The 16,183-nt window shown below is 34.2% G+C and overlaps 1 protein-coding gene and 1 long non-coding RNA gene across 2 annotated transcripts; one reads left to right on the top strand and one right to left on the bottom strand.

Moving 5' to 3' along the window:
- Window positions 1-1,822: 1,822 nt before the first annotated feature.
- Window positions 1,823-2,874, bottom strand: LOC123709830. The gene is made up of 2 exons (XR_006753768.1): window positions 2,596-2,874; window positions 1,823-2,367 (listed from the first exon to the last, which is right to left on the bottom strand). It is a non-coding gene; the product is annotated as an uncharacterized LOC123709830 (long non-coding RNA).
- A 4,540-nt stretch (window positions 2,875-7,414) lies between these two features.
- Window positions 7,415-14,898, top strand: LOC123713656 (fibroin light chain-like). The gene is made up of 7 exons (XM_045667440.1): window positions 7,415-7,516; window positions 11,164-11,255; window positions 11,640-11,835; window positions 12,033-12,176; window positions 13,842-13,939; window positions 14,340-14,484; window positions 14,628-14,898. The coding sequence occupies exons 1-7, from the start codon at window positions 7,481-7,483 to the stop codon at window positions 14,721-14,723; spliced, it is 807 nt and encodes a 268-aa protein (XP_045523396.1). The 5' UTR covers window positions 7,415-7,480; the 3' UTR covers window positions 14,724-14,898.
- The last annotated feature ends 1,285 nt before the right edge of the window (window positions 14,899-16,183 follow it).

The following is a 16,183-nucleotide window of genomic DNA, read 5'->3' as shown; positions in this document are numbered from 1 at the left end:
CTTAAACAGCCCCCAACGTACTCGCGAGCCCTCTGGCATTGTGAGTGTCCATTGGCAGCGGCAGCAGACCAGAACATCAGATGAGCCCATTTGCCTTCTGTACATTAAAAATAAAGAAAGGTTAGCAATCGCTTCTTAAAATAACAAAAAATCTCACTAAAACATGTGCTGAGAGACTTTTTAATGTATTAATAAAATCACACATTACATTTTTAAAATTCTTAAATCGGTCCAGACGTTTTTGACTTTAGTATTAACAAACATACAAATCTGTCCTCTATAATATTCGTTACGGTAAGCGTTATTCATTACATTTGCTTATAAAAGATACATCTGTGTAAATATGTGTTAAATGACGTAACTAAAACGACACGTTTGTTTTTTACTTGCATCTGAATAAGTTTTTTTTTCTTAATTAATATTTAATATTAATTTAGACATAAAATTATAGAAATATATCATTCGCATTTATATCTGATATCGCAGATTTCTTTTTATATCATCTGATGTTAAGTGGGCACTCTCAATGCCGGAGGGCTCGCGAATACGTTACGGTGCGTTGCCGGCTGTTTAATTATTGGTGCTCTCTTTTTTAGCCCTAGTTGTATTGGTATATTTATATGACAGTGTAGTTAAATTTTTAATTAATATATACTGTATGTATACACGGTGAATGTACGTATAGAGCAGTGTTGGCCTAATGGGTCCAGTGCGCGATTTTCGATCGATCGATCCGCGGTTGGTGCAGACACCATTGAACTTTAGTTTTATGTGCGCATTTAACATGCGCTCGAATGGTGAAGGAAAACATCGTGAGGAAACCGGCATGATTTTTCCCCAAAAACTCAACCGTGTGTGTCTGGCACATGATCACCTACTTGCCTATCAGATGTACCAATTAACATGAAACACATACATAAATCTGAGGCCCAGATCTAAGTAGGTTATAGAGCCACTGATTGTTTTTTATACACCTTATACCATAGTAATGACTGACAAACAAAGCTATTTTGAAATAACAAGATTATCCAGGCCACAGGTTATATAGGGGTCCATTGCCCCTTGGATCCATTCGTGATAGCGTAATATACTTAATAAACAAGTCATGCTATTGACAAGTTTATACTAAAGCGTTCTCAATGTAATTACACCAAGTTTGTTAACTGTAAACCGCGCTAATTTGCCGATGTCGCAAGTGGCAACCACAACGTCGCAATATCTGCAACTTCCAATTGACGCTCTGTCAAGTGTCTAAGACCATTCGGTTGCTTAATCCTTCGGGATCTAGTTAATCGTAAGGTTTAGGTGAGTTTCCAAGTCAGGTTCACTTCTATGGATTATCAAAAGTGACATATTGCTTTGATTCATTGGTAAGGAATGGGCTGTATGACGGAACAACGTAGTGAACTAGATTTTTTTTAAATCATAATTATTTTTATGACCTCGAAACAATTTACGCATATGGAGCTGTAAATTAGAAATTACGTGATCTACAAAGATAATATATTATTCATATAATTCTTGGTTGTAAACTTCGAGTACATTTCCTTTCCAGCAGATCTATTTAAAGTGATAACCGCCACCCATAAACACCTGCAGCGTCGGGGGCAAAAGCGCTGTGTTGTGAAACGCCAAGCTTCATTTTCATTATTTTTTTATTAAACTAATAGTTTCTTCTTTCCATGTAAGCAACCATTTATCTCATGGTAAAGATTGTAAGATATTCAACATGAGATTGACGATGATGACGCAAAAAGTTCACCTTATTTCCTGTCCGGTGGGGACGATAAAATGTCATATTAAATAAATGAAAAACATGCGGTACTTTTATAAATACCTAGGTAAAACTTTTTTATTCAGGCTATAAAAATCGCTTAGAAATAAAACTGCTAGGCCAAGTAGAGTTTAACGCTTAGCCCGAGTTAATGATAGAGACAGAGCTAATTGAATACTTGCCAAGAAATTGCGAAACTTTGCAAACTTCTTGACAATTTACATGAGAGCAGTTTTAAACTATACTTAAACTCTATTTATGTAATATTCATACAAGTAGAGGCTTTTAGGGAATATTAAAATATGTAATAAACTCTAATATATATTTCCTAATTCAACATTAAGAGCTTTAGTGTAAACTTATTTGAAAAATAGGTTCATTTCTTGAGAAGCTAGAAGGGGAGAGAAAACATTTGTAATTGGAATGAATATTATCACTGATATTATTTATTTAATATAAAATTTAAAAAAAAGTCATTTTTAAGCAACTAGTGGAAAGAAAGCTATTGCTCTTGATGCTATTTTGTAAAAATTCATGTTGTCGCCATCATGCTCCCTTTCGGTTGTAGGCTGACTTGTTGATAAACTTATAATCTGAATATAAATGAAAACCAATTTTATTTCATCAGTCAAGCCGATATACATACTTTTTGTGTATTAAATCAATAAATTTTAAGTTTTTGTCACAAAACACTAACAGTGAAGACTGTTTCAGTATCATTAATAGTATATATAACACAAAATATATAACATAACTTACATTAAAAAAGTGTTTACAGTTTAATATAAAACATTCCAAAAAATATGTTAACATATACTTACGATTATCCACGTTATAATTATAGAAGAAATTCTCCACATTTCAAACGTCTAATAAAATGAAAATTTGCTTATCAAATATGCCTGTGACCGACATACAATATAATATGGTTAATTTAATGCGAATATGTAGTAATTTTAAACTACATTTGTGGACGTGTTCAAATTGTTGAGTTATAACCGTGCAATATTAAAGCAGGTTATACGAAACGGTTATGCTTAAAACGAAATTTACGCTTTGAAACATTATTTAGATAAAATTAATTGTTTACCTCAGTATAATACAAGTATTAATATTTTACGATACATGATTATGGTGGAAATTGTTTGTGATTTCTATGTTTGTGTATAATTATATAAGGTGGAGAAAGCCTGCCAGTCCTGCAAACGAGGGGACCTGGTAACGTAGAAGACGTAATGTATTAAGATGCTAATCGCGTACCAACACCGAGAGGCTCACAAGTACGCTGCGGGATACAAAAGCATACCTAATGAATAAATCAGTGCTTTTAAAATAAACATACTATTATAATCTAAATAGTAAGAAAATATTTCATCTAAATAAAGTAATATTAAAGCATTTTAAAACCATTCAACGATGCAATACGGTAAACGGAAGAAAATAAGATGAAAGAACATGAAAGGAAGTGGGAAAGGAAGCCTTTACTCATCTTATGAAACGTCGTAGCATCGTAGCGTATTGCTACGAATTCACGCCGTATAAAAAATAATATCGTAAAATGTGAAGGCTTATGTGTTTTCTCAAAGGAAACGATGACAATAAACGTCTATTGCTGGGCGTTATCTTTTGGGCTGGTATTTTTATGGTTTTGCTAAACTAATATGAACTGTTGGACAATTTATAAATATGAAAAATATACACTAGTAGAAATAATTAAGAATTTCCTATTAAAAATTTAAATGCTTGTAGTGAATGTAACGTAGGTAATTCTCAACTTATCGCAATTTTTAATTGTGTTTATTTCACAATTAAAATCAATGGCGCTACAACCTTTTTAGGTCTGGGCCTCAGATTTCTGCATCTGTTTCATGATCATTTATTAATCGAATAGGCAAGTAGGTGATCAGCCTTCTGTGCCTGACGCACGCCGTCGACTTTTTAGGTCTAAGGCAAGCCGGTTTCCACACGATGTTTTCCTTCACCGTTCGAGCGAATGTTAAATGCGCACATAGAAAGAAAATCCATTGGTGCAGAGACGGGGATCGAACCTACGACCTCAGGAATGAGAGTCGCACGCTGAAGCCACTAGGCCAACACTGCTCGTTTGGGTGGCGCCCTGTAAGGTTGATATTAACAAATCAGCCCGGCAGATGGCGCTGCAGTCGGTACCTAGGTTATTTATCTATACAGCAAATAAACATCTGGTATATATGTAAATCTTCTGTGCATGTGTTAAATTAAACTTCTAAACGGCTGGACAGACTTTAATAAAAAAAATTGTGTGTTCTAGTGGAGTCGAGAATGATTTACATAGTTATTTTTGGTGTGTAAGACTTGTGTACAGGACAACGTCTGTCGGATCCGCTAGTAGTATATAAATTTTAAATCTATTCCATTTTTCTTTCTTTCTGATTTTATGTACATTAAATTAATATATAAATCTAATTCTCATCTCATCTAAGTGACACCTTGACGCCGCCATCTGTTATCAACGTCACCCAGGCTTATCTTAAGATTCCCGTGACATTAAAATAAAATTTAAGAAAAGCGTTTCCTAACAACAGAAACGGTTGGGAGTTAATAAATAATTTATTAGTCTTATCTGTCGCCACAGGGCAATTCTTTTGGTTTAAATATTCAGTCCCATTTCGTTTGTGGTTTTCTTTAATTTTGATTTAGAGTGATTTTCCTTGATGATATTTTAACTTGGGATTTCATTTGTCTTTTTTTGTATAATGTACTGTCAGTAAATTGTACAATTGCAAGAAGACGCTAAATTAATAAATTAGAGGGAAAATCTCAACGATAATATTATTAATGGACAATAAACGGAAATCCAGGTTTCAGGTCTCAGTCGAATAATAATTGCGTCGATTAAAAAGGCACGCAAAGCTAACTTTGTAGCTTAGTTTAAACTTAAACAAAATAATAGTAAAAAAGACAACCCACAGAAAAATACATAAAATTACGGCTCGCATGTTGTGCCTACACATTATATTATAAGACAGTAAATTCCTCGATCTATTCCTGATATATTTATTTAATCAAAAATACATTTGAAGGGATTGAACTCGGTACTACCATGCTAACTAGTGAGAAAGTCCTGCGCACGTACTCTGTAAGTTCCAACCTAACCTACCTAACCAAACCCGACGTTTTTGTATGCAAGTTCGAGGTAGTTCTCTCATCTTACCCTAAAAAAATGCCGAAATCGCAATCTTGGAATCGCGCGGAACAAAAGTCATTATTGGAATTGGGTTGGATGTCAGTATTGCTACTGGAAGTTTCAGAGTATGGGCACTGATCATATTTTATCACATTCAGAGGCAGTTAATGAATATACATAATATATTATACATTTATACATTATAGTGTGTTGATAAATTAAAACACATTTGGCCGGTAACACCATCTCGTGGTAAAACTGAACACTAACGTTAATAAAAACAATTGCGCTTCGTTTGTTAACGTTTGGATAACCTGAATAAATTCAAGAAATTCTGTGAAATTGTATTCTTAAATCGCCGGGAACTGGACCAAACTCACCGAGTACTAATTAAAAGTTCATTAAAACCCTCTCTACAAAAGAAGCAACCACTTTACCCCTTGCAATGCAGCCACAAATTCTTTTGTATGCTTTGGTAGAGCAAGATAATTTTCAAATCTTCTGTAATTTCAAGTAAAGTTTCACCGTTTATAAGACTTGCCTCATTGAATATTTTGTAAATTCTATGAAAGAACTTGTCAATGTTTGCGGAACAGATAATTGGAAAAATATATGTAAATTAATATTCTTATACTGTGTGCATTGGTACTATGGCGTCCTGCAGTTGCCTAATTTGCCAATAGTTTTGATTTGATCGTCTACACTCAGACATGTGTAAAACCGTATCGGGGCATCAAACAGTATCAGACTTGGGTGGATCGGATATTAAAGTAACGATTACATGACAACTTTCTTCTTTCTTACTCTTTACAAAGAGGCGGTGAACCATAACGTCACGAGGCTACCAAGATGTCAACATGAGAATCCGCTCAAAAACTCCACGACAATATTTTCACCCTCCTGGTACATTGGCGGAGGGTAGGACTTAATTAGCGACTTATATAGTACGGTCGAACAATTGAGATTCAAAATATACGAGTAATGTCTCAAATCATAGCAATGTTAGTAAGTACACAGCGAATGGCTACCGATATACTTACTGTATAAAAATAGTCGTGTTACAAAGCATAGCGGTTTATTTTACTGCCCATTTTCAAGACAACACAATTGCCTAGGAAAGCAAGGCAAACATGCTTTATTTCTTAACCCAAAGGATTTTATATACTACAATTCCGTAAACACATATTTGTTTCAAGAATACAGTCAGCCGAGGTCTGTAATCCTCTTGATATTTATGTACCGTATTTTCTGGAAAGTTTTACTAAAGGCTTACAAAGACACACAACGATGCTAACTTAGCTTAGATTTTCTTCTTAGATAACTTAGTTTTAATATTTTGTTTTATTATCTATATTCATTAAATGTCAAATGTCCTTCACATTAATGATGCAGTATTTTATGCTTATACTGCTGAATTGAGAACCCACCGTTAAGAAGGACAGATAGGAGCCTAAAGCCAGCGTTCGATTGTCATAAGACAAACTGACGTCATATCACGTTCTGGACTGGAGAAGCTGTGATTGGTCATCAAAATTCAACGACACTCTCTGTAAATTCGTCTTTTGTTTTACATTCTCATCTCCTAGCAGTCGAATTTAGTTTCAGCTATATTTGACTATTTCTCTATGTCTAACTGAATGATTCACGGACGTAACACGTATATTTTAAAGGATTTAAAAATATAATCGGCAAATAATTATTTATTTAGTCTTCAGTTTTTTTAGCACTTTTCCATCTTCTACGGGACTTTAATATACGAAACATTACATATTCAGTATTCATCTTATATATCCTAACCCATAAGATATGGAAAATCTGGCTATATTTAAAAGCAATAAATGATTAGTGTTGCATTGAAACGATTATTGTTTCGCAGAGTGTCGAATCCCCCACTATCTTAAATTAAATTCATCCGAAAATTTGGATTGGTTGTTCGAAGAGAGTAATGAAATACCTGAAACGTTATTTTGTTTGTATGTATGTATCGACAGGCTAAACCTATTCCTAATTATTTAATTTTTAAATTGATGTGTAGATTGCGTAGTTTGGTTTTGAGCGAATAAATTGAGCTTGTTTCTATTAATAAATTTTATGGCAAGCTGATTTCCCTACTTAATAGTAGGGAAATCAGCTCGCAATTAAAAAATACAATTAGCCGAAAGGCTGTTAAAACTGCATAGCAATGCCTTTTTATAAGTCCTGAATTACATACGAAATTGCGGAAACCAACTAGTTCATGATAATTAAACAAAAACATCTTACTTTGTAATCAATTACTATTCATTTAAAACAATTTAATATTTGATTAAAACAATTCAATTAACTCTTTTGTTTTAATCCGACATCTTGAAGTGTTTTGCATTTTCAACCTTATATGTTTGTAATAGAGTTTATGTATGTTGTATAAAGCTAAATATTTGCAGCATTTATTTGCACATATGGGGTCAATTTGTATGTATTATTATATAGGTATAAATAGGGGTATGTAAGAGTTTATATGTGTATAGTTTATACCGTTTGGTCGTTATAAGACCAGCAAAATGCTGCCTTTCGTATTGGTACTTCTCGCTGCGCAGGTGAGTGATTTTTCTATAAGAATTTCTAAGCTAATTAGCTTTTTTATTACTATGTAGATACTCTATAATTTATGATATTTCTGTATTAAAAATGGAGCGAATGAGTGTGTATGTTTGAGGACTTATCTAGACCAACAAATTACGGGTTTATTTTTAATTTGTCACTTAGAACATGACAAATATTGTTTGTCTTTGGTATGTAAACTCTATTATATTATTACAAATTTTAATTTTTATTATACAAATATACAGTATTTACAATTTTGTTAACCTAAATAGAAATAATAATAACGTATTTATGAATATATAAATTAAAACAAATTTAAAAAGTTAAGTCCCTGTGATAGTGTACCTTTAACGCTGGCAGTATTTCCTCACTGTATTGCGATACTTCTTCGTTGAGCGGGAAAGCACCAGCTCTGGAGTCACCAGTACTATCTACCAGGCGCCAACTTAAATCCCAACTGAAACCCACAGCCCAAGAGTCTCTAATCCAAAGGGAACAAAATCAAAGTCGAAGGAAAGACTCTTATATTTGAGACATATTATTTTCCGCGTGCTCCTGCTGCATAAGCTTTTTTGCTTGTCCGACAAGCAAATATGATTAAATTTCTGTTTAGATTTGTTTCTATATATTCATTAGTCATAACGTGATATTGAACTATTAAAGACCTCAAAAATTCATTTCAAATCGTTAGTTTTTAAGATAACAATATTCTATGTATATAACCCGTGCCTTATAAAGTTAATTATAACACTATTATAACCTTACAAAGTCATGCAAAAAGCTATCTAGTAATTCTTAAAATATGTAAATATCTATTGAATATGGTAAATAATAACACCAACATGTAAAGCGATGAATATATACATAGTGATGTTAGTAATAACGCGTTACTGACAGAGTTGAATTTACATGAAAATATATCCCGACATCCTCGCGGGATATCCACGATCCCGTATAGAAATCACTCTGCAAGTGACGGCATCTTATATACTAAGGGGCATATGATTTGGGTATGGGGAATCGTTAAAAAAGTATCAAAACGTGCAATTGAACAAGTTCCTATGTGGAATTTAACGTAGTAGTTTGACAGCGACTTTTCTTAGAAATACAAGAGCGCTTGTAATCTTTTTTAAAAAGTAAACACTCTATAAAGTTAACACTTGTTTAATCTAGTATGTTTTAAGATAATTTCTTAAGCAATAATTAAAATATATGATCCTATTATTGTAGAAAGATGTATTTAGTGTAAGCTAATTTTAAATTTGATCGAAAATTGAATTTATGATAATCAGCGATTAGACTAATGCCATACGATTTAAGACACTTGCATATTAAAAACAGAAACACAAAATCACCGTCACCCTAGTACTTAGTTTTCCACCTACACAAGACTTGAGATTTTCCTTTGTTGGTGAAGTATTAAAGGACTCTACAATTATTCTATTTCTTAACTATAATAAAAGCGTAATTGCTTCTTTAGTATTTCACTACCTTACCTTCTGCGTGTTTTCGCTTTTGTATTTTATAAGAGTAGGTTTATTTGAGTCACATTTCTATGTGTGGTATTAAAAATACGGAACGATTATCAATTTGTACAGAAAATACGTAAAACCTTATCAATATACAACCTATTTTGAATTTCTTAAGCCTCTCTTATGATAGTATACAGGTTTGAGGACGATTCGTTTTTCACTTGATCGGTCCATCTGGTTGGTGAAAAGTATAATTTTTTTTTATTTCGATTATAATAAGTTATATTTTTCATCATCGGCCGTCGAGGCAGAATGCACAATTCTACCTGTATTGCCTTGAGGTTGCTCCAAAACAAATTTTTCAGGCAGTTCGTGCCACGCATAACTACGTGGAAACAGCTGCTCACTGTATTTCCGAACCAATTCGACTTTGGGTCCTTCAAGGAAAGAGCGTACCAATTCTTAAATACCCGCAACACAATGATTGTAAGGGCGGTATCACTTAACGTCAGGAGAGTCTCTAGTCCGTTTGATCTCTGTTATATATCATATAAAAGTGTTACTATATTCTAATTAAAGTTTTTCTGTTTCAATGATAATGTTTTTCGCTGCTCCACAATGCAATTAAAGCAAAATTCCTACAAAAATCCAACCTTTAAGATTTGCATGCTTAATCACTGGTCCAACCTTCCAATGACTAAAAACGCATCCAGAGAATTACGTGACAATCCATAAAACGTGTTCATAGCTCAGATTGGACGATTTCATCTAACCGTATTACATGTCAATCAACCGCAACGCTAGAATCGAGTGCTTATTGCTTTCGGATTAGGTATCGATTTTCGAAAATCGAATTTTACTTGTCTACTTGTCACACGTACAGTGTGTTAATATTCTAAATTATTATCGTGATTATTAAATTTGTGTATTTAAAGGCATATAGTTGATAGGTATGTCATAATATAATATTTAAAAACATTACAGGAGGTTTAGCTGTTGTATATAATATGCGCATTCAACATTACTTATTTATGTATTGCGAGTAGGTATTAAGTCAAATTAAAATATATAATTTCTTCATATAGGTAAAACATTGTATGTATAAAGAAATGAAATGTTTCTAAATGAACATTTACAGTCAGTTCTAAAATCAAGGACGGACGAGAAGAACCGATCGAAGTACCGATCCCAACGTTTTTGTATCCAATTTCAATAAAAATCTTACAATACAATACTCTTGTCGTAATCGTCGAATTGCGTAGTACATAAACTCAACTTTGAAGTGGGACTCGCAATCGCTATCGCCATTGGGAGTAATAGTGGACACTATACAGGTCTACGAAGGTCAACGAACTGTAGATTCCTCCTTCAGTTGTATAATGTTTAGTCAATATATTCGAATGGCAATCAAAAGTCGATCCCCGAAATTGGGAATATTATGCGGAAGGCTTGTTAACTGCAGATGTAGAGAGCGGAAATCGTGTTGTAGTGCTTTGTAATTACGTACGTACGTAATTATCATAGAGCAATGTTTTGCAGGATTAGATTTTGGTTTGTTGATTGAAACTACGGACGGCGTTGTTTGGTTCGCAATGAGTTCTATGTTCGCTATACACTTATCTAAATATGAAAATTTTACAAATTATAAGCAATTTTATATATATAGCAAATAATTTAACATGTAGCGAAGAAGAAGGCGATAGATGAATCGGATGATGTACGAATTTAGTATTTAACGTCTACAGATATTAAATTTTATAAAAATTATTTATTATTTCTCGCAGCAATAGTTACTCTAATATAAAGTTTATATATACTTATAAAAATGAAATAAACAACTGACGAAATTGTGATTCATCTACATGACAGCATTAATAGAAATTAAAAATAAATACATACAGCGCTACAACCTTTTTAGGCCCATGCCTCAATTTTCTGTACCTGTCTAACTAATAGGCAATTAGGTGATCACGATCAGGCTCCTGTGCCTGACATACGCTGTCAACTTTTTGGGTCCTCGCTATATTTTACTTCAATGTTCGATTTCAAAACTACGACCTAAGCGACAAGAGTTGCACGTAGAAGTCGCTACCACCTTTAATTGGATAAAGATTCCTATTTAATTCTTTTGTAAAAGCATGTGAATAAAATGTTGATTGTATGTTTAGAGTGCATTCGCTGCACCCTCCAACGCTGCCGTCACCTTCTACAACACAAATGAAGTTGGTTCTGTCCCAGACAATGGTGGACTCGTAAACAGGTAAAATACATTTTCAGTAAACTTTTTGAAAACGACGACGTTTTGACTGGTTAGATCACGCTTTCTTTCCAATGCGAACCCGGTTTCCTCTCCAGTAATATAAGATAAAAGCAGAAAACACGCTACTAACTAACTGGAAGTATATAAACTATAGGAAGAAATCTTGTATAACGCTTTACATTTTCATTCTTTACCTAATGATTTTATGAATGTATATCTAAATAGCTGTACAGCGTGCTTTACTATTGCAAGGATAGCCTTTAGTTTCAGCTTGGTTGGCACAGAAATACTGACCAATTAAGAAGACATAATTTTTTGATTGATGCCTCAACGGTTGATAATGCCGTACAGCGTGTAATTAATAATTATATTTCCTCTCAATAGCTACATAGTGTCGGGCCCCGTTGACTACTTAGACGGAGGATCCATCCCCTTGTACGCTCAGATGCTACTCCAGATCCTAAACGATTTGGCTAACAGCCCCAACCCAGTCAACAAAGCCACCGCAGTCATCCAGACCATTGCCGCCCTTGGAGAACTCTCCCACGGTACCTCTGGCGACTCTTGTGAAGCTGCTGGTGTAAGTACTATATCGGCACTAGTCATTCGGTGGATTTGCTATAATACAGTGAATTAACAAGTGTCCAATCAAAGTTGATTTATTGAGAAATTGAGCCAGTGTTTGAACACACGACCACAGAGTAACGACCTGTAACCTAGGTTATAGGTCCCTAGGTCAACGTAACATAATGCGTGTCTTTATTAAACTTTTTTCAGCTCATCAACGCATACGCCTACTCAGCTAAATCAGGCAACAACTCGGGTCTCCGTCAAGCTATTGCCAACTTCGTAGCCCGTCTCTCCAACAACATTGACACTATTGCCCAATTGATTGTCAATCCCAACGCTGTCCGTTACTCGGTAACTAATATTTAATATTTAACTACTGTAATAAGTCTTGGTATAGCCAGCTTTTCATAACTACTTTTCTCTAACCATATAAAAAAATCACTTAATACATTAACAATATTTCACTCTCTTAAAAAAAGCTCGCCTTGTAAAACAATGCTTCCATTGTTTGTTTAAAATTGAAGCTATTTTAAAGTTATATACAGAATTCTTTGAACTATGAATGCTACAAAGGAATCGTGTCAAGAAAAGTCTAAGTAAATGCCACTCATTTGTCGCCACTTTTAGAAATGTTATTCATAATTCATAGCATATAAAGAAAATGCTAATTATTACGTTTTATTTAATTCATTTTCTAATAATAGTTTATTCATTTAGTAATAATACTTTTACGCTGAAGTTCAGCACAAAGCTAAAAATAGGTAACGATATCAAAGTAAAATGCGCTTTGTATTTCAAAGCGGTCTTAGTATTCCTAAAGAAATAGACGAAAAGCTAGTAGCGATTTAAATACCAAAGAACGATCACATTGTCTCTAACACCATAAATAAAAATACTATTTTGAAATCAAAAAAAAAGGCAAATACAATAATTATAATATAACAAAATCAAAGTAGATATTATCTAGTAAGTGAAATCGTCTAGCATTGTACATAGTTTTTCCAAAATATTCCAAATTCCGTCTGCAAAAACCAACTTCAGGGCAGGAGTTCAGGCACTTCTTTTTGAATTCATCGCATACAGTACTTATCCGGAGCTGGATATATTCGGTAGTGGGTTGATCAATTTTAGAGAAAGCATTGTCGAGTGCCTATCCCCATACCGAATCCGCTGTTTGCTGGTAATTTTTTCTGCTTAAGAAAACTTTCTGGTATTTTTATTTTATCTTGTTTATAATATTCTTGTTTTATAATTGTATTTTCTGTATCATTTATGTTTACCTATATTGTCATACATTTTAGAGACAAGAGTTTGTAACATATATCGTAGATATAGGATTATGTATGATTTGGTAAACTTGCATAAATAAATTAAAGATTAAAAAGTACTCGTCATAAAAAGAAAACAAAATATAACGTGGCTAAATCCATGGATTTCAAACTGAACTGAATTTATTCAACAATTCATCCCGACCTATTCTGTCAGAAATAGATGCATAGCATGAGTTGCAGTTCAATTTACATGAAATGCATTTATCATGTATTGATCGCGTCTTCGTATTATTGTTATTAATGGTTTCGCTGAGGGCTAATTGATAGCTGTCCACACCGCATAATGGATTGTGAAGGATGATGTCGTTGCACTTTTATATTTATCAAATCTTTTAGGGAGCTTTAGGAGTAGCTATTTTCTAAAAGTCTGCGAGGATAAGAGTAATATATGTTATATAAAGTATATGTTTCTAGTCTAGAACTAGAAAAATGAGAACTTATTAGATGACTCGACTCGAGTCTTGGTAAATAAGTAACTGTTTCATGATCATTTTTTTAATGATATGCAATTAATTGATCTGACTTCTGTGCGTGATACCCGTCAACTTTTTGGGTCTAAAGAATGCCCATCTGTTAAATGCCCATATAGAAAGTCCATTGGTACATAACCCGGGTTCGGAGCCACGAGCTCAGGGATGAAAGTCGCACATAAAACTACTAGGCCAACACTTAACAATGGTTATAGGTCGGCCCCCGTGGAAGCTGCATTGGTGGTGGAAGAACCTACCAATTCGAAGAATCTTGGGACGCCATCTTAAACAATGCTGCACCAGCTCAATCAGCGTGAGTATTTTATAAATTAAAAGCCATTTATTAACAAATCCAATATGTAGTTATGAGATGCATATTATGACGGGATTTAATAATAATAATAATCAATGGCGCTACAACCTGTTTAGGTCTGGGCCTCAGATTTCTGCATCAGTTTCATGATCATTTGTTAATCAAATAGACAAGTAGGTGATCAGCCTTTTGTGCCTGACGCACGCCATCGAATTTTTGGGTTTAAAGCAAGCCGGTTTCCACATGATGTTTTCCTTCACCATTCGAGCGAATGTCAAATGCGCACATAGAAAGAAAATCCATTGGTGTAGAGCCGGGGATCGAACCTACGACCTCAGGGATGAGAGTCGCCGGGACTGACGGATTGACGGGATTATTTAAAAATAAAATAAAATTGCAGGCTCTTGAACGAAGAATACTGCGTGTCCAGACGTATGTACAACGCGTTCAACATTAGAAGCAACAACGTCGCTGCCGGAGTCTCCGCAGCCGCTATTCCTCAAGTCACCGAGGTTGCCAAGTACGCGATGCAACCTTTGGCTCAGGTACGCTAGATCAACACTTTTTCTGCATATTCCGCAACCTAATAAAAAATCTGAGGTGTAATAGTATTTTTACACACAAGTGTAGTAATAACAAAGAGTTAACCCGAGAATCGACATATTCAATGTTTCTATTACGTTTTCAGTTCTTAAGAGCCGTCGCCTCTGGAGTTAACCCTCTTCAAGAAGCTGCTGCAGCTAAAGCTGGACTTCTCCAAGCTGTTAACAAGATCAAACTGTAAGGCTTCAGTCCCTTATTATATAGTATGACCAGAGATAATTTTCAAAAAACAAAATAGACCATCATATCATTCCATATGTATTTCAGTATATTGTTTGTAAATATAACTATTTATGTAAACAACGACCCGGCTTTCATTTGTGACACCGAGTAAATAAAGATGTACCACTCGCAGAGTCTCTATTTCATTTCATTCAAAAATAATTAAATATTTGGTTACATATACGTATATATATTTTGGTATAGTGTAGATACTAACGTAATGTTAGTGATGATTAGTCGGTACTTTAGGACATCTTCATATATATTTAAGAAACGCATTATTGGCTTTATGCTACTTAACGCACAACGAAACAAATGCGCGTCTCAATGCGGAAATTGAGTCCACACCGCATACTTGGTTTTAAACTTTTTAGGTCTGGGCCTAAGATTTCTGAACCTGTTTCATGATCATTTGTCAATAAAATAGGGATTTAGGTGATCAGCCTCCTGTGCCTGATACACGCCGTCGAGTTTTTGGGTCTAAGCCAGTTTGCTCACGATGTTTTTCTTCACCGTTCGAACAATGCACATAGAAAGAAAGTACATTGGTGTACAGCCGGGCATCGAATCGACGACCTCAGGAATGAGATTCGCACAATGAAGCCAAGGCCAAGACCGCACTCAAATCGAGAAGATACCAATTTTAAATGAAAAACATTGAAACACCAAACGGTATCTACTATAATATATTAAATATTATTGTAGGATCAGTTAGAGTGTTTAATGCGTAACAAAATCTGAGGGTAAGAATCAGATAGGACTTCCGTATAGTATAGTTCGTGCCAAGTGTCGTTTCTAAATATAGAAAGAGATATAATTTCTATTTTAAAAATGTGATAAAACTATTTTAATATATATCATTCAGTTAATGTTTAAGCTACTAAATAACGTATGTTTAAGAAAAAACGCAATGACGCCTTTTCCAAATTATGTCCGTTTCGTGGACTACGTAGTTAAGTACATTTCGTGATACCAATATAAAGTGCTTTTGTAAACAATTCGGTGCTTGCATTGCAAAATTCGAGCATCGGTTGAGGCAATTGGCGAAATCTTGCACGATACTTGAAGATCGCCTTCCTCGTAATGATCATATTATGAACACAGCGGAAGCGGAATAATATGTAATTATTTTAAACAACTTTTAGATAATAAATAAATAGTAATATCCTCCGCTTTACAACGCGTTCCAATTTCAAAATTCTACTCTATAAACATAGATTTTGAGCATGTAAGACATGTCCAAAAAAAAGATCGTCGGAACTTAGCATAGTGTTTAACAACACGTACCTCAATATAAAGCATAAGATTGTGCACATTGATTAGCCTGTGCCTTATGAACTAAGACGGTTAATATTTCAACGGAAAAGAAAGGTGAAACATCTTAAAGTGAGGACCACTTTAAGATGTCTAGTGACAGTA

This window comes from Pieris brassicae, chromosome 1, assembly GCF_905147105.1.
Source record: "Pieris brassicae chromosome 1, ilPieBrab1.1, whole genome shotgun sequence".
Taxonomy (NCBI): domain Eukaryota; kingdom Metazoa; phylum Arthropoda; class Insecta; order Lepidoptera; family Pieridae; genus Pieris; species Pieris brassicae.
The sequence above is the reverse complement of the archived record's forward strand: the minus strand, read 5'-3'. Positions and strand labels throughout refer to the sequence as shown.

Bases quoted from the DNA above. Each gene is read 5' to 3' on its own strand.
- LOC123713656 (XM_045667440.1), top strand. From the start codon at position 7,481: ATGCTGCCTTTCGTATTGGTACTTCTCGCTGCGCAG. The intron at 11,836-12,032 runs GTAAGTACTATA...AACTTTTTTCAG, and splicing joins ACTCTTGTGAAGCTGCTGGT to CTCATCAACGCATACGCCTA. The intron at 13,940-14,339 runs GTGAGTATTTTA...ATAAAATTGCAG, and splicing joins GCTGCACCAGCTCAATCAGC to GCTCTTGAACGAAGAATACT.